This window comes from Cygnus atratus, chromosome 1, assembly GCF_013377495.2.
Source record: "Cygnus atratus isolate AKBS03 ecotype Queensland, Australia chromosome 1, CAtr_DNAZoo_HiC_assembly, whole genome shotgun sequence".
NCBI lineage: Eukaryota > Metazoa > Chordata > Aves > Anseriformes > Anatidae > Cygnus > Cygnus atratus.
Genome location: NC_066362.1, coordinates 57723783 through 57742751, shown reverse-complemented (window position 1 = coordinate 57742751; position 18969 = coordinate 57723783). Strand labels below are relative to the sequence as shown.

Here is an 18969-nt window from a genome sequence, read left to right as displayed (position 1 = left end):
AGGAGGGAAACTGATTTCCTAAATACCTCAAAATAACATTATTGGAAACTTGCAGCATCTTGGATATCAATATCCAAGGACATATTAGGATCATAATAGGATTAGGCAGAGGAGGGGCAGGATAATGGGCTTTATTTACTTTGGTTTTTGGAGAGCGATAATGAAGTAGGCGAGTAAGGCATGTTTTAGTTTATAGATGTAGAAGTGACAACTACCCTTTCTTGCCTTCGTCAAATCTTTCTTCTAAAGTGTGTCTGGCCAGAAAGAAAGTACCATGCTTGTTTGCTGATACCAGTAGCAGTTCTGCTCCTTATGGAAGTGCAGAGATAGGCAAACATGTGAAATGTAGAGGAGAAACAAAGCCTACTCTGTACATGCTTGGCGATATTTAGTTGGACAATATCCTTCTGGCTTTTGTGCAAGAAATATTTTCAGACACTTGTTTTTCTTGAGTGTGTACACACTGTGTAACAAGTGAGCCCTCTTTCTGATCCAGGACTTTTAGAGCTACTGGAGCAGCACAAGAAGCAGTTGGAGGAAGTTGTCTGAAAGGGAGGGCATGCCATAAGTCAAACAAATGACCACTTCTAACTGTGTATACCACTGCCTTAAAAAAAAAAAAACTGTCATGCAAATGTAGCTCAATTTTTCTTACAAGATCTTGGCTTTTAGAGCAGGCCTTGAAGATTTTCAGAGACCAGATGAAATGAAGGCACCTTGAGGAAAATTGGGAATTTAATCACTAGAAATAGAGTTACATTTTATTTTTAAGGTATTGTTAATCAAAGCGTTCCCTATTTTGAAGTTTGTAACAAAGTTTAATAACTTCTTAAGATAACAGTGGAAAAAACTGCTTTCTCGGAGTGAGACATTCTTGCATTCTAGGTCTGTGAAAAACTGATGTGTGAGAGTAAATCAATAAAAGATAGGTTCTGCTAAGTGATACACCAAACCTGCCAGTAGCCAAAGCAAGTGGCCCTATAATGAGCATCACACTAGAAGCCAAGTCATTAAGAGAAACTCAGGACTTCCAAAATGGCCTTTTCAGTGATTCTGCCATTAATAAGACATTGCTGTGAGAAACCTTGTAGAAATGTATTGTTTGGTGGCTAGCTTAAGGGCACTTGTCTTCAGGAAGATAAGCCCTTCCTCCCAGACAATAAGTAGCAGCTGGGTATGTTTTTCTGCGGGATAGTAACAACACATCAGTGTTGGAGCCTGAGCAGGGGAAGGGGGCTGTTGTTGCTATGACAGAATTTGACCCCATAAAGATACAGTAGAGCCCCGCTGTGACAATACCAGTTTATTGCAAATCCTTCCAATTTTGCTGTGGTACAGAGCGCTCAGGGGCAGGACTTCACTGAATGCCATGAGCTGAATTTCGTCTTTTTTTTTTTTTTTTTTTGATGATGGAACGTTATGCTTTTCCCCAGAGTCTGAACATTTTAAAATCTACGTGTAGAAAATATTTATTTCTGATCCAGATTCAGCTTCGTCACTGTTGCCTTTTCCTGTCCAGCGTAGTATCAATTCTAGGACCAAATGGTCTTTCAGATACTTCAAATTCTGTGGTTTCTGTTTGACAGTAACTTCTGGTTTGTGCATATGGTACCTTGTAACCTTTCTGGGTGATCCCTGTCCAAGTACAAAGCAGGTCCAGAAGGGTCTAGCTTCAAGACTTGGTGTAGTGAGTAGTTTCTGCTCCTCAGCCCTTAGCAGCTGTAAGCAAAAGCTAGACCTCTGCTCATAAACAGAAAAGTTGCAATCATCAAGCTTCTAGGGCTTGCAAGGTTTCCTCTATTGAGTGCAATTGTTTGCTATGTTATCATCAAAAATGGCTTCTGTTTAGGTCACTTTTACCCTCCATAAAAGCATAGCTATCACTATCAACTTGGACTAAGGTAATAGTTACAGACCTGTAATTGAGGTCTCTTGTGATTTAAAGGCACTCCAGCTGTAATGTTCCTCCTTTGTAACAGTGTAGAGGACAAGAATGTCCCAGGGAAACACCTAGCTCAGCCTGCTAACCTCTTGCTGTCTATAGTCAGGCCTAGGCAAAGCCAAACCAGTTACTGGGAGCAAGCGAAGCTTCATCCTGATCGTGAACTGGCGAAGTGCAATTTTAAGGCTTCTGTACCATTGGTTGTGAAAGCTTACTTGGTTTTCAAGAGAAAAAAAATGAAATACGCCGAGTATGGAGCATGTGGAGGTCAGGGCAATCAGTTTTCCAAGAAAATGAGCCGCTTTTGGACATGGTCTTTAAGTACGCCCATGAAAGAGAAGTAGTGGAGTCTGGGAAAAGTAGCTGTGGAAGACTAACGGTGAGTGTCTTAACCAAGAACCTTGTTTAACGTGAACCAGCCTTCTTGGACCTGGCCACACTGACTTTGACAGGCTCAAGGTCAAGTTCACTAGTAACAGAAACAAGTGAGTAAGCATTGGCTTTATTGTAGATGTTGATTCTTAGCGTCATTCTGTACCACAGAAGCATGTAAGAATTTTGCTAATGCTGCCGTAATTGGAACTTCAGACCGTCATGACTTCATGCCAGGAATATAGATACGAAACATACGAGCAGAAGAGCTTTGCCAGACCATCAGGGAAGTGCAGAGTCACTCTGTGTTCCCAAATGCCTGGCTTTCTCAACTCTCCACAGCCAGAAGGTGGAATATGTAAGAGAACGAGGAAACAGAGAGGGGGGGGAAACTGATATTTAGATGAAAGATATTTTACTTCCTTTGTGTGTACATGGAATAAGAAATCAAATCATTGAAGGATCTGTTAACATCAATGAATTTGAGTCCCAGTGCTGGAAAGATGGATGAGTGACTGGCCTGTCTTTTCCTGATATGGTCAAAGTTGTATCTGCATGACAGAACAAAAAAAGAAAAAAACTCTCCCCCAGAGTTTTAAGATCATTATTTGAGTAAAGAGAGCAAAGAACATATGTTAAAGCAGTTTTAGTGGTTTTCTATCTCAACAAAAGCTCTTTGGCTGTTCATGGAGATGGACATAAGGAGAGACAGCCCTTTTCTGAGTTAGTAATATGAACTGGTTTGAGGCATTTTACAGTGAAACTGTGAATAAGGAGTTAAAAGAAAAAAACAAACAAAAAACCACTAACTGTGACCTTCCTTTCTTCCTGCCTCTTTTTTTGAGTTGTATATAAGATGGAAACTGGACCATTAATCATATTTGCAGAAATACTTCGTTCTGTACACCTCCTTTCCCTCATTACGCAATGCTGAAATTTTTGTTGGCAGTTGTGTGAGTGGTGAAGAAGTAGAAATGAGTCCCATAGGATACTAAGCACTATGATTCTTCTCCAAGAAAAGTGCAGGTTTAACCTTAAGCCCCTATTGACCTCAGTCAGATTATTTAAGGGCCTAAAGTTCATGGAATCATAGAACAGTTTGGGTCGGAAGCAACCCTAAACACCATCTGGTTCCAGTCCCCCTGTCATGGGCAGGGATGCCACCCACGAGATCAGGTTGCTCAGGGCCCCATCCAACCTGGTCTTGAACACCTCAGGGGATGGGGCATCCACAGCTTCTCTGGGCAGCCTGTGCCAGCGCCTCACCACCCTCTGAGTGAAGAATTTCCTCCTAACCTCTGATCTAAATCTCCCCTCTTTTAGTTTAAAACCGTTCCTCCTTGTCCTGTCATTATCTGCTCGAGCAAAAAGTTGTTCTCTATCTTCTTTATAAGCCCCCTTTAAGTATTGAAAAGCTGCAGTGAGGTCACCCTGGAGCCTTCACTTCTTCAGGCTGAATGTTATGCCAGCTCTCTAAGCCTTTCTCCGTAGGAGGGGTGCTCCAGCCCTCTGATCAACCTCGTGGCCCTCCTCTGGAACCGCTCTAACAGCTCCACATCCTCCTTGTGCTTTCAAGTTGTGACTCGATAAGTGCTAACACGTGTCTCAAGCTCTCAACTCCTTCTAGGACTGATCCCAGTGTCTAAATGCAGGTGGACAAAGAAAATTGTGGACATTGGCAACTGTTCTTTTCTGTAGAGCTTCAATTATGCACAAACTCTGACTTTGTGTGTTTGTTTCCATAGGTGCCACTACTGCAAGTCATCGTGTCACGTGTCTTCTCTGCGGATACCTTATGCCTGTAAACTCTTATTCCAAGAACTGCAGTCAATGAATATCATACCTAGGCTAAAACTAGCTAAGTACAATGAATGAACAAGAAAAAGATGGAAAAAAAAGTACTTTACATAAATTGAAATTCAGCATATATAACTGGAAGATTTTTTGGTGAACGGGAATAACTGTAAAACCTGAGTGGGCAGAAGGTGGTGGAAGACAGTTGTAGGAAATCTTTCTTGTGTATTCTACCTGTTTTAAGCTGACAGGACACGCTGTCAGTAGAATACTCTAGGAGCAGTTGTGAAAGCCTTGATTAGTCTGAGTGACCAGAACATGTGGGAACAGTGGAATAAGGCACTGATCCAGCACAGCACGTGTATCCCTTTCAAAGATGTAACAACACTATGCCTGGTTTTGAAAAATGCTTTGTAGGATCAGGGCACGAGCTTGCCTAAGTGTACATTTCATTCAGAGAGGTTAAAAATATGTTTTCCAGACCAGTGGAATATGAAAGGCTAATAAATGTTTTAAATAATAGGGCCTGGATTTGTGTTGATGGTTGTGTGAGGATGGTAACGCCTTCTTATAACGTCTAAATCATTTTGCTATTCCTAAAGCATTTTGTTAAAGCATTAAGTTGTAAGTACTGACAGGCTTAGAGAAATGAAAGAACACTTCTTCAAGAACTTGAAATTTGTCATTTTGAGCAGGATTTCAGCTGAACTTTCCTTTATAAGATCTAAGGGCTGAAGCTAAAGCAGGGCATGAACCAAGAGTTCACTCAGAACAACCCTAACCTCCCATAAGCCCCTACTCAGCAAAGCACAGGGTTAACTTAAGTACAGGAGTAGTCCCCCTGATGTCAGGATGAAGTGTGTGCATGTTCAGGTGCTTCAGCAAAATGCAGCACTCCAGGTCAGAGAGGGGGCAGAACACTGCTTTTGTTCTCAAAGTGCTGAGATGGTCTTTGCCTTGTGTGTGCTGATCCTGAAACTACTGTTGCAGTCATGTTGCTGCTGTTCTCTTAGCTGGATAAGAAGCACAGATGAGTATCAGCCTGAAAGACTTGCTTTCTAAGCTGCTGACAGAATGCTTAAACTAGTAGTTTTGTTTATTGGGTCACAAACCAAATCTGAAAGGGTAGATTTTACTCTCCATTTTTTCTCAGCAAGACGAAAGACAACACAGCACATTGGACTGGAAAAGCTCTTGAAGCACCTCTACCAAGATCTGAACAGCTCGTGGTTATTTACAGAGAGAGAGAACAGAATGATATACACACAGAACAGCCCTTCGCAAACTACTGGAGGAAGAGATTAACCAAAAGCCCCAACCAAATTAACAAACTGCTTTGCTCCCTGAGACTGCCAAATTGAGGCTTGGGTGCACCACCAGAGGGAGTGAGCCTCACAGGCTTCAGCCTGCTGGTGGGGGAAGTTTTGATCTGGATCAAGGAAACTACTCTGAGGGTGAGGTGTTCTTGCTGGCTCATCCTCGCTTAGGCGGTGTCCTCGGTTAGATGGTCTGAGCTAGAGGGCATTAAAGAATGAGCAGCGTGCACAACTCCACCTGCAGAAATTTAACAAGAGATAAAGAGGAGGAGCAAAGGAGCATGGCCACTTGTAACCCTGTTGAGAGACCAGGTCTATGCGCAGCCCTGAAGTGGGTAACCCTGCAGATGTTTTATCTCAAGCTGGTGAAAGCAGCTTGGGAATAGTTTTTGGGGTAGATTTTGTGAGGGTGAAGGAAATCCTCTGTGGTACTTGAAGTTTAGGAAGAAAGGGGCGACTTTAGCAGTGGTGGGTCCAGCAGAACTTAGAAACTAGACATGCCTGGGGGTGAGTGAGGGTCATTCACTGTGAATTTTTCTGGTGATACCCGAATTAGTTTCACTTACGTTATCGCTGTCTTACATAAGCCTGTGAATACACAGGAGGCTTATACGCATGCAGGTTTGAGCTGAAATTCTAATTTTTACTTCTTGCCTATCTTGAAGAGGCTGTCTGTGTCCCTTCACAAGACACTTGCAAGTAACCTCTTGGCAGTGGAATAAGCATTACAAAATCGGCAGCAAAAACTGAACAAACAGCTACGGATTCCTGGAATATGGTGATCAAAGTGGCGATTCAAGGAAGGAATCCTACTGCAGCCAGGAAAAGCTGTGACGCAGGGACTAATGGAGTAAAATACATCCTCAGAACCCCACAGCTGTCACACAGCTTTCCGCTGGTGAGCCTCATCTTTGCAATCCTTTCAATTATCTTCCTAGCCACCCTCCCCTCCCCCCTTTTTATACAGTGAATGCCTTCACAAAGAGGTCTCATGCCAGCTAAGGGCTGTACTGCCGTAACTAGACTTCCCCAGATCTACCCTGCCATGAAAGAGAGATTAGCTGAAAGAGAGAGAGTATTCGGAAAAATTTAACTAAATCCTAAGGTGTTAGCACAAGGAGCTGGGAGTAGAAAACCACCATAAAGTTTTTGTTCCATTGCAACTTCTTTATCTTGCTAGTTAGTGCCCAGGAGAGGCTTTCTACCAAAATTGCTATTCGACATGAAGATCACTAGCAGTAGTCCCAGCTGAAATGCAGAACACAACCCACTTTCTCAGATAAGCCTGAGGTATGTGCTTCTGCTGGAAGAGATATCTAACTCCATATATTGTAGGTTACCTTTCACTTTGCAGGTAAAGAATCTGATGCTATTAAATAGTAGAAGTAGTTTCAGGCCTAGAATTCGGTAATTAAGTCTATTATTTCACTGCAAAACACAGATGTTAATGAAAAGCCTTCAAACACCATCCATGTCTAACTGTACTGTTCTTTGCGAGAAGCAGAATCAAGCCACGGATGGGCTGCAAGAATGCAACGGGGCAGAACAAAAGCCAGGTCTTTTAGCCGTTTCTGGAGCTGTGGGTAAGGTAGATCACTTGTTCAGAATGCAGAAGAACAGCCTCACTTAGTCATTTACATTTAAAAGCTTTTGACTTTTTTTTTTTTAAGGTAAATGTTTCCAAACATGGAAACAAGAAAAGAAAACTATAAAGGAAAATGAAACCAGACTGGCCCGTTTGGGGATTCAAAGAGGTTATAATATGAAATATGGGCATACTGGGATTTAATAATTTTAAGATGTAGAAAATAAAAGGGCTACTACTAAGCACCGTTCGTTTTGGTTTTAATGTCCATATCTCGTTAAGAGTTTTGCTTACAAAGAAGCTGCAGTGTGCAGCAAAGAGGGCTTTGAATTCCTTGGACTCCCTAGTTACGTGCTATTTAAAAAAGGAGGAAAATTAGTGAAAAATGTGGACCCATGATGATGAGAAATTACCGTTATGTCACTTCTCAGGGTTTCTTGCTCATAAATAGCAGGTATCTGTGGCTTATAGTAATATGGGAGTAAGTCACAGTTAATCTTCAGTCTTTCTAGGCTTTTATATCATTGTTTAGTGATAACAAGGGGCAAGCAAGTAGTGCTGTACCTCTGAAAATTGGTCTGTAAACCCCTCTCAGAGCACACCTGTAGAGTCTGATAATAAGTATAAATGCCATTGTGCAGCTGCAAAACCAGACTAGAAGGGCTCAAAGCTTACCTGTGCTTCCAAGCCCCAGAACAACCTACCTGAGCTCACAGCCCTCGCGCAGCGTCCCGCAGGAGCCACGCGGGCTCTCCTCGGCTGTGTCCCCGCACCAGCAGCTCTGGGCCGCGGCACGGAGCTGGCCCCACGCTGCTGAGGGGCCCCTCCAGCCTCTCTTGGAGCCGAGGATTGTTTTACAGCCCGCTGCTGCTTCAGCGGGGCCATGGGGCACTTGATGAATTCCCTCCTCCGAAGAGGACGTGACTTGCCCAGGGCCACAGAAAGACTGTGCCAGAACTGGGATCAGGACTCTGCAGTCCCCAGGTGCCAGACACGTGCTTGCCTTAAAACTGAGCACTTCATCAAACCGTAAAATCCAGCCAGATGGTGATTCTTTGCTATTATCTGGACCAGTGCTGGGAGGCTTAATGTGTGCAAGGCACAGTGAAGATCTGGATTCCAGTTTCTGTGTCTAAGGCTCAGAAGCCCAGAAAATGGATCCAGGTTTTAGACCTAAGTGCCGCTAGAAGCTTGAGCGTGTTTGAACCCAAGTTCTGACTTTGGTCCATCTTTCTCATGAAAAGTGTCCACCTCAGCCTGGACCCGCCAGTTTCAGCAGGGAAGTTCATTCTTTGGGAAGGGGTAGAGGGGCACAGGAGTCAGGACTGGCCACTTCATCAACCTTACTCTGGCCTGTGTCCATGGACTTGGTCGGACTCCACGCTTTGGAGTAGCAAAGACTGCTGGAATCAGCCAGTGGAACAGCTTTGCCTCTCAGCAATCATTAAAGATCTCACTGTGAGGACTCAGGAGATAAGCACAACCTCTTTGCCACAGACACATATGAGTGTACGTCCCTAGGAACACCAGAACTCTTAAACTCTCTCCAAACCCAGGTCAGAGCCAATACAGAGATTTTTTGCAGCTGGAATTTTTATATGGCTTCATTCCTGTCTCTAAGAAGTCAACAGCAAAGATTCCTGCTGGCTGAGAATGGCTTGGCTTGGAAGGGACCTTAAAGATCATCTAGTAATTCACACGGCCACCCTGCGAGTGGATTGGGGTCTCTGTTCCATCTTCAGAAAAATCCTTCCGGGCTTGTGAGCAGACCATTGCTCTTTGCATCTTGCTGCTGGGGGAAGAAAAACAGCTCTATATTTCTCCTAATTACAGTTTCTCTTTTATTCATTTATTTCCCAAGGCAGGTACCTCTGAGGTGTTTGCAATGACCAAGTATTTTTTCTAATAGCTTCATTTTGCATGTCTTTGTCCTCTCCTCACAGTCAGTACATAAACAGAATGTTAGGTCCAAATTGAAAGCAACTCCCTGCTGCTAACAGCAGCAGCGACTTTGTCTTTTATTGCCATCAGTTTTGGGGAGCTGCTTTACCTATGCATATGGTGTGTGGTAGTTACTGTCCACTCGGACTTAACAAACAGCAAAACATTACGGGCAGAAAAGTAACCACTAAGAAGAAAGTAAATCAATGTGCTAAACAGTAAAGTCCTAGTTTCTTGCAAAAACTGTTTTCTAAGAATGGAAATAGTTTTACCTTTAACTCAGGGTGAATTGAAAACTGAACTTTGCATTCAAGCCTCACCCAGCCAGTCCCAGGCAGGCACTGAAGGTAATGCTGCATGCTCCAGGCGGATCAAAAGAAACTCATTATCAGTCAGTCATCTAAGAGGATATGACAGCTTCACATCCAGTTGTTCGGCAGTCTGGAATGGTTCTTTTCTGTGTCTGTTGTCTATAATAGCTTTTAGGGCTGGCTCTTCTTCCAACACACAGTACAAATCCTCTGGTAACTAGTACCAGCCACACACAACAAAAGCCAGCTAAATCTGGTGTAAGCTCAGGAATCGATGACTCCTTGCACTTTTCTCATACTAAAGTCAGCAAGAGACTCCCATGCTGAGTCTTCTGGGCAGCAGCCCCAGATGTGGGGGTTCTGGGCTCCTATGGACACTGATACTGCCTGAACGCTCCTATGGCCACAGATACTGCGTGGACCTGTGGGACCAGACGTGTGAATTCCCTTCCTCCAGGCAGGTTGAAGCTGACCAGCGTGAGCAAGAGGTTTTCTCTGGTCCCTTCTGGCAATGCTGGCACTGCAGTTCTCCACAACCCCGAGAACTGGAGCTGAGCAAAATTCCTTTCACAGGCATTCATAAAATATCACTTAAGGTTGACCTACACTCATCTTTGACAAAACTTGGCTTCAGACATCTCTAGAGTTACATCAAGGCAGCTGCAATTAATGTTACTTTTCTTTCAGGCTAAAAAGAAGGTACCCCCTGCCCGGTGCATGTGCAATCCATCATTTGCATGCCTCAGCTCCTCTGCTCGTTTTCTCCCAGATACCTGCATATGTGCCTGCCCTAGCCACTTTCTCTCAGCGCTTGTGTCAATTCAAGCCTTTTGAAGGAATCAGTGCACATGTTTACCTAGGCAGCCTTTTGATCTTCTTCTTCCAGTTCCTGCAGCTGTCAGCATCACACTCCCAAGCACATACACGGAGTTGATTCCGGAAGTCTTCTGTCATCTTTCTCCATATCCTGTCCTTCACCTATGTGTACAGCTTCCTAGGGGGTGTTAATATATGTAAAGTTAACATTTCCTGTTCTGATAATAAAGGTAAGTGGGAAAGGTAATCCATTACAAAAAAAAAAAATCCTTCTCTTCTCTTTTTTCTTCCATAGTATTTGCCCGGTAAGTGAAGAGAGAAGAAACAGAGTAATAGAACTGGGAAAGAGGGCAGCAAGAAGTGTTTGTTCATTCTGAGAGGCTGCAGGCTTAGGCAAGTAAGAAAATATGGAACCGCTCACAGACTGCAGTCACTGCTAAAATAATGAATAGTCTCACTGTGCATGTAGCTGCTGCCAGCAATCCTACAGTCTGTGCTGAGATACTCGGGATCCAAAAAGATCCCCATAGCCATCGACCCCAGATCCCTGGTATTGCAGATGACCACATCATATGACTCTTCGCAAGCCCCTCACACACGTTACTAAAATTAATGCAGGTTCTCATCCCTGCTAATCCAAGAGAAAACTTCTGTAGGACTTCAGCCTACTGTTAATAGATAACTGTTTATACCCTTTTGTTCCTATTCCAACAGTGTTGTTTTGTTGAAATAGCTCTTACTCCTTGGTATTTACCCCCAAAATATTTATGTTAGAGTCTAAAATTGATGTTTAGAGTCTAGTACCAGTGTAAGGAGCTTCTTATGGCAAAACAAATTTGTGTAGCCGGAGCCTGTTGGTGCAATCAACTGCAGAATGGAGGACAGTCATGGAAACTTGTTTTTGAAATAGCTAAAGTTATCTGGGCTATAAGTTGATGTGAACTGTCATATCTCCACTCTGTGTCTGCTTTGCGAAACCAACAGCCTCTAGGAAAGGCTTTCTGTTCCCTTGATGACCCTGTCCTTCTCTCCAAGCACCTGCGCAAGTTCGTATTCTTCTTTAACAAAGGTTTTCCTTTCACAATAGCATCAGAGCCTCTCTCCCCTGCAAATACCTCATCTGATGCACTGTAGAGTTATCCTGTTTATTTTATGGTTTGTAGATGTTCTGCGTAGACAAGAATCTGGAGTGAAAATTCCCGATTGTATAGTTTTTGCATCCTTGCCAAGACCTGCCCTTTACTCTGTATCAAATCAAATCCTGCAGCTGACATTTTTGAAAGAAAGGCTAGTGCCATGCAGTCGTTCCATCTGTAAACTTCCAACTTGCTGCACATTAAGTTAACCAGATTTTCACAGGAGGAGGTGCCCCGCACTTTCAGAAGAATGATCTCCTTTATTAAGAGTCATGTGGGATATCCAGAAGCACGAGATGTTTTTATAAAAATGTAAGCGAAACCCAAACAAGTAACAATGAGCCGTGGAAGGACACCAGAGTGATCTGACACACCGAGGAGGGGATTAGGAAAATGGGAAGATGCCAGCATTGACGTATTCCACAAGAACGTGAGGATAGGCACTAATCTGGAGAAGTGGGGAGTAAGCAGATCGCAACAAGCACCCCTGGTCTGACAGAAGTGCTGCTGATGGTGCTGCCCATGCACCGTCCCATATAGACACCACATAACTTTGCGTTGTCAAAGAACAGACCAAGCCTCCAGCCTGTGCAAAATCCCAGTTGAATCCTATCCTCACCACCCTAGAAGGAGCGTATCCCGGTGTTCACGCATCCTGTAGTGTGATTTTACTGATCAGCGGGACAACAACCACGCAGAAGCCGCTCCCTGAAACTTTGAGCAGGTAGAGCAGACTTCCCACCAGCATCACCGTAGGTGTCCCCCACCTGCTGCCAACTCTTCTGGCAGCTGGTAACCTCTCTGTAGGCCGCTCCCCACAGCACAGTTGGAGTTCTCTATATTTTACAGTTAACGCTGATTTCTAAATCCTTTTGGGGACAACCCATGCTTAAGGCCTAAACTGCCCCTGAGGTGTCCCGACAGCAGGCTTGGGCCCTGCGCCTCACAGGCTCCCCTCGGGGAACGAGGTGAGAGGAAAACACCAGTAACAAAAACAGTTTAGAAATGGGGTTGAGGGCTTAAAAACGGGGTTGGGGGCTTAGAAACGGGGAGTGGGCGCTGGAATGACCTCGGCTTGGCAGCTGCAGCCAAAAACAACCTCGGCGCCCTCCCTGACAGGGCTGCCCCTCACTGGGCACTAATGGCGGTGGGCAGGCAGAGGCATGGGCAGGCCGGGGGTCTGCAGGGCCCGGGGCCGTGTCCCCACAGCATATCCCCACACCGTGTCCCCACACCGTGTCCCCACACCGTGTCCCCACACCGTGTCCCGGCTAGGTGCCGCTAGCCCCGCCGGCCCTGCCCGCCTCAGGGTCTGAGGGCACCGCGACCCGCCGGGCTTCCTGCTCGGCAGCCTCGCCGCTTGTTTTGCTGTGTTTTTTTTTTTTTTCGTTTTTTTTTTTTTCCCCCGGAGGGGGGGCAGTCTGGGTGTTGGGAGGGGAGGGGGGAGAAGAGTGGAAAACGTTGGCTCTGTCCATGGTCAAAGTAATTCAGCTATAATCCCCCTTTCTCTTCCTCTCCTGGAGCCCTATTCATATTCTAATCACAGCTTTTCCTTCCCTAAACCAGCCACTTTTATCGCAGCCCCAGCTTTGCACTTTTACTTCCACTTCCAGCACATACAACCGCACGCAGAATAAGCAACTTTTCCCAGCCTGGCTCCTGCCCCCCTCTCCCCCCGCGACGCCCTGACCCTAAAACCGGCATCCTCGGGTTAGGGTCCGTTAGGGTCTGTTAGGGTCCTTTAGGGTCCGTTAGGGTTTATTAGGGTCTGTTAGGATCCGTTAGGGTTTGTTAGGGTCTATTAGGGTTTGTTAGGGTCTGTTACGGTCCCCTCCGCTCCCCCAAGACACGAAGCCGCCAGCCCCGGGGCCAGGCACCGGCACCGCTCGCCGGGCGCTGGCAGCTTCTCCCCTCACACCCCCCCGTCTCTGCTCCTTCCGTACCCACACACGTCGCCCCCTTTTTTTTTATTTCTTTCCTCCTTTCCCGATAAACTACGCTCGCAGGACGTTTGGGAAGCTGTGCGGCTCTAACGCCATGTGCCCGCGCAGGAGGAGGAGGAAGAAGGAGGAGGAGGAGGAGGAGGAAGAGGAGGAGGAGGAGGAGGAGGAGGACGGCCGCGGCCCCAAGGAGCGCAGCCCCGCGCCTCCTGCCCGTTTGAAGATCTAAGCCAATTTTGATCCGGGGCTGTAATGAGCCAAAGGCGTTGGGTGGGGGCCGGGGGGGAAGGGAGGAGTGGAAAGGCCGCTGGAACTTTAAATAAGAAAAACGTTTCTAATGCTCTAATAGAAGAGGGAAGTCGAAGTGTTGGGATTGCGTAGATCTAAGGCCCCCCTTTTTGGAGGAAAGCTTTTCTTATTCAAAACAGCATCACAATGGGCTTCACATTGAGCCTTGCCACATCCCCATCTGAGTAGCAGCCATTCATCAGGCTGGCTGGCCTATCAATGACATTTCTCCCATCAGGGCTTCTATAAAATGATGCTTTTTCCCATGAAACATCCGCAAACATTTTGACGGGTCTGGCTTTGCCCTGCTGGATTACGGAGTGTCCCCCTCTCCCGCTTTCCTCCCCCCCACCCCCCCCCCACGATCTGCCTCTGCCCTCCCTCCCCACCCCGCTCCCTGCCCCTCGCCTGGCTCCGCGCACCCCTGAGCTGGGGCTCTCCGCACCCCGGGACCTTGGGGCTCCCGTCCCGTCCATGGGAAGAGCATGCATTGTGGGTTGCTGGAGGAACCCGATATGGACTCCACAGGTAAGTGCCCCCCTCCGCTCCCCTCGCCCGCCGGGGAGCACTTCGCAACTTGACAGTGGCGCCGGGGAGCCAGCGGCCGCAGGGTGCGGGCTGAGCCGGCCAGAAGCGACGCAGCAGAGGGGCTTTTTCCTTTCTTTCCCCCTCTCCCCCCCTTTTATTCCCTTTTTCTTCTTTTCCTTCGGCAAACTAATCCCTCCCCGCTTCCACTTCTAGGCGCCCGCTTAGGCTCGAGCGGAGCCCCTCAGAGGGCAGCGGGGCTTTGCTGGGGAGCCCAGCTCCGGGCTCGCCTCGTCCCGCCCGGGGTGGGGGGACACGGGGACACGGGGACACGGGAGGCGCCGCTCCCCCGAGGGCCGAGCCCCGACGGCCGCCTCTGCCTCCCGCCGGGCCGTGCTGGGGTCCTGTCCCCGGGCCGGGCCCGGCCCCGTGGCGACCTCACAGCGGCTGCCGGCCCCGGGCCGGCCCCGGCCCCTCCGCATCGCTCGGAGCCCGCTGCTCCCTTCCCCACCGGCCCAAGCCCTCCGGAGCGGGGGCACCAGCAGGCCCGGAGCCAGCCGCCAAACCAACCTTGGCGATCCGAGTTTATTTTGTCAGCCCCCTCCCGCCCTCCTTCCCTCCCTCTCCCCCTCCCTCCATCCCTCCATCCATCCCTCCTGCCCGGGCACAGCCTCCGAGGGGGCGCCCGGGGAGCGGGGCCGGGGTTCCCCCGACGGCAGCCCCCCGGCAGCCCCCCACAGCCCCCCACAGCCCCCAAAAGCTCTCCCGCAGCCCCCCGAGCTCCGGGCCGGCCCCAAGCCGCTGTAACGGGGCCGCCGGGGGTCGGCGGGGCACGACCCTCTCTGCTCCGCTCCGCTCCCCTCCTCCCCGGGCTTTCCCAACCGTCGGCCCCAAAAGGGCGTCTTGCGAAATGATTTAGCGAGTCGAAAGCAAGAAGAGTAATTAATAAAAAAAGGAAGAGGCGAAAAGCGGGGAGGCTGCCCGCGCCGCGCTGCCCTGCGCGGCTGCTCGCTGCCCCTGCGGGACGCCGGGGAGAGGGGCCCGGTTTTGGGGCGCTGCCACCGGCGGGGGCTGTCCCCGCGGGGACCCCAAAGGCCCCTGCCCGCCCCAGAACAGCTCCTTTTTTTTTCTTTTCTTTTTTTTTTTTTTCTTTTTTTTCTTTTTTTTTCCCGGCCCTGCTCCAGAAGCAGCTCCGGGAGTCCCGGCGCTGCCCTCGCAATGCGCCCGTCGGCGGGCAGAGCCCTCGTCCCACGGTGCCGGCAGAGACTGAGGGGCGATTATAGGGCGCTGCTAATGCGCCACCGCTTCGGCCGCGCGGAGCAGATGGCCAAAAAGTGGGGCTGCGCCGTTGCCTCATTCAGGCACCTTCACCCCCCTTTCAGGGGGCTTAATCCAATTAGCTTTTCTCCCGGGTTTCGCTTGTTAGAAGAGCCTTTGGCGGTGCGGGGAAACATGGCTTCGTCGGGGAAAAAAATTCGCTCGTGGTTTAATTTCTCCTTAACGGGTTTGCCTCGCCCCCCGACCCTCAGATCCCCCCAGCGGGCTCAAAGCCATCACCCGCGGCTCCCCCGGCCCGGCCCGGCCCGACAGCGGCTGCGGGGCACCGGGGGGCGCTTTGGGGGTGCTGGGGGAGGCTTTTGGGGTGCTGCAGCCCCAGAGCCCCCCACCCGCCCCGCGCCGAGCCGGGACCCCCCTCTCCTGCCCCGCGCCGTGCACGGCCGCAGCCCCCCCTAGTGACACGGGACCGGGGACGGGGACGGGACGGGACGGGGACGGGGGGGGGACACGCGGGGGTCCCGAGGCCGTGCCCCGCCGCCGGAGGGCAGGAGGAAGGCCCGAGGAAGAGGAGGCTCTTCCTCGGAGAGCGGCCTCGACGGGACCCGCCGCCTCGCCCCCCGCATTTGACGGCAGAAACGCCGCCGGGCTGGGAGAGCCACAGGTCCTGGGGACGCGATTTAGGGTTTCGGAGCCCGTCCAAAACCCCATAAAGGCGGCACGAAGCCTTTCCGCGCCCGGCTCGGGGCCGGGTCCGATCCTGCGACCTTTCCCATCAGCTTTGCCATTTAAAGAGCATCTGGCGGGCGAGCGCCGGCTGCGGAGAATTAATGGCTTTCATATCCCGCTGTAATTAATGAAATCGCCGATATTGACAATAAATCGCTGGACGCTACGAGCCAAAGCAGGGGTGACATTTGAGAGCACCCGCCTAACACTCAGGAGTGAACGCCGAGGTCCGGATTTTTTTTACAGATATAATTTTTGATCCAAACGAGCGGTTGATTTCGCTGCTGCAAATTGTTTGCTGCGCTTACTGCAGCACAGTTTGCTAACAGATGAAGTTGCTATTGTTTTCGTTTTCTCCCTAGCTAATAGGCGAGCAAAACTGTGATTTATTTTTGCTCCAGGAAATTAAAATACATATATTTTTACTGCTCCAAGAATTGCGTTTATAAAGGCTCTTATATGCTGAGCAGTTAAGATGATCCTAGGATACTTCTGAATCCTAAATTTGATGCGATACGAACACGCAACACCACTGGTTCCTTATACAATCGGACCTGGCTCTTCGCCTTATGTGACCACGTACCTTATATGATTTCACACATGGAAGAAAGGGAACAGAAAAGCCAACAAAACTGTCTCGTTGCCTGCTGGCTGTGGCGTTCCTGCAGCCGGTGTTTGCGTGGCAGGGCCCGATCCTCGGCAGCAGAGCTTGCTGTCCCCAGCGGGACAGACGTGGGGCTCCCAGCAAGTCCCAGCACTGGATCAGATCCCTTAGGTCCCTTCCTCACAAGGGGTTTTTTGGAAGTTTGTAAAATCTGTGGGTTTTTTTTACAAAGAGGTTTGTAAGTTGGCCAAAATTCTCATGAGCTAAGAAGTTCGCCCTAAGTTTGGCACGGAGAAAATGGTTTTATGATTTATTAGTCTGCAACTGAATTAATCCTAAAATACTTGGGGAGGGTGAATTGCGGGACTTTTCACTGCTCTGCCATCTGCTATTTACCTGCAGCGAAGGAAAGCTCTTTAAAGGGATGGAAAGGGAAAAGAACTAAAACAGGATTTTACATAAGAATAGCTAAACAACGGCAGGAAATTATTTTGTTTATTTAAGTCCCGGTTTAGGGTTTGCAGTCCTCAAGATTTTACTCGGGTAAAACCCTGATTAAAGAAGGGGCTCCAGATTCAGGCAGACTTTTGCCTGTGGGACTGTAAAGAGCCCCGCAGCCTCGGTGGCCGGCCACAGCCGCACGTCTCCTGCGGCCACCACCGAGCAAAGGGTCCGCAGAGCACTCCTGGGAGCGGTGGAAGGAGCCCACTTCGTGCTGAGCCCCCCGTGCTGGCAGTCAGAGCTGTCCCGCAGAAAGTCGCCGCTGCAGCGCCCTGAGATGGAGCGCGGTGCTCCCACCGGCACTTGTTGGGCTGCTCTTGTGCCGACGGCGAGCGTGCAGGCAAGGAAGGAGGTTAACATAGCCTTAAAATCCCCAACGTCTCCAAATGGAAGCACCTCTGCGTTTTTCAAGCTTGATTTGCGAGCGTTTTGCGAGTTGGAGCGGGCAGAAGGGGGGGCATCCCCTGGGACACCATTTCAGTATGGAGGATTTCGCCCCAGCGAGACAGATGACATCGCGGGAGCACTGAAATCCACGGGGTGGTGAAACATTAGTGCCTCTTCAGGGGCAGACTTTTGAAGAGGCGGCCTTAAACACAGCCAGGGCTTGGTGCCCCGTAACAATGCCTCGAGAGCAGCGGCGGGCTGTCATGTAACTAACACAAATATAAGGTCAGTCCTTTGGGGGATACTTGATGGGACATTAAAGTCCAAATAATTAGCTCACAATCCCGCCAGCCCCGAGGTTTGTGAATTTTCTGAGTTCACCCACTTGTCCGTTTCCCTGCGTCTGTGCTGGATTTTCCGTTTGTTTCATTGTGTCTGAAAATGAATGCCCCGCACGGTCTGGCCCTGCTGGAGCCCTGCGGCTCAGCGGCCGAGGGGATTGCATTGCTAACACTCGGGTTAGGGAGATGGATAGCATAAAGGATATTTGATGGCTGAGCGATCCCATAGATAGCAAGAGCAGGAAGGAAGAGTACACGGTGACGATGAAGACAGTGGAGGCCTCCACCGTGATTTTTTGATGTTGTTTCTGTATTAAAATGATGTTTACACACATCTGTTAGTTCTTACAGAATTGTGCACATGTGCAGGAGAATTTTTGTGGGTATTTAAAACAGTTTGCTTTTGGGGATGGCTCCCAATCCCGCGACTTCCTCCCCACGAGGGAGGGAAGCACCTGTTGAAGTGTGTGCCTCGGGAAGGGCAGGTGCACGGGGTTAGCTGTAATGATCCCTGCTTACGGCCGTGAGTGTGCAGTAACCTAATTGCCTCTATTTCCCAGGCGTAACCAGCAGCCCTGTCCTGCCTTTATTCCCACTTGTTTTCTCCCAGGAGGCTAGCCCCAGGAGCGGTTTATCAGAGGTGAAATACTAACTGGTGTCAGAAACGGGGCTGAGTGGCACAGGCTTGCTGCAAGAGCCCCGCTTTCATTCCCTGTGTATAAATAACAGGTTGGGTTATATATCCTGGGCCGTCTGATAAACTTGAAATCAGAAAGGTGGAGAGGGTTAAATAGAGCCCTGGCTCTTGCTGCACCCAGTAATGAAGAAAAAGCTCGTTTGCAGCTTAAATTGCCTCAAGACTGAAACGCAGGGCTCAGCACCGTCTCGTTTCCTTCACTTCAGCTGCAGTTACGCACTTTGTTGCCTTTTATTGGTAAGTGAACTTAATTTCTCTAAATTGAATTTGTTACAGCAACCGAGTAGTCAACTTGCAGCTATGAGTGACAGGCTCGCAATTAATTAGTGGCTTATCCTGAGCATTTTTGTGCAGGACCCCAAATATTATGGTAATGGGAAACAATACACTTCGGATAGCTGGAGCAGCCTGCGAAAGAGCGATTTGCTGAAACGTGCAGCGCGGGGAGAGAGGGGCGTTAAGTTCAGAG

At 48.9% G+C, this 18969-nt stretch overlaps 2 protein-coding genes across 2 annotated transcripts in view; both read left to right on the top strand.

Moving 5' to 3' along the window:
- The window catches only part of POLR3B (RNA polymerase III subunit B), a 77427-nt gene extending 70178 nt beyond the window's left edge, over window positions 1-7249 (top strand). Inside the window, exon 28 of the mRNA XM_035560773.2 lies at window positions 4060-7249. Within this exon, the coding sequence (XP_035416666.1) occupies window positions 4060-4189 (130 nt within the window). The 3' untranslated portion in view covers window positions 4190-7249. The remainder of the gene's footprint in view (window positions 1-4059) is intronic.
- Window positions 7250-13956: 6707 nt separating this feature from the next.
- RFX4 (regulatory factor X4) overlaps window positions 13957-18969 on the top strand; it is a 92323-nt gene continuing 87310 nt past the window's right edge. The window contains exon 1 of the mRNA XM_035559166.1: window positions 13957-13969. Coding sequence (XP_035415059.1) covers window positions 13957-13969 — 13 coding nt within the window. The remainder of the gene's footprint in view (window positions 13970-18969) is intronic.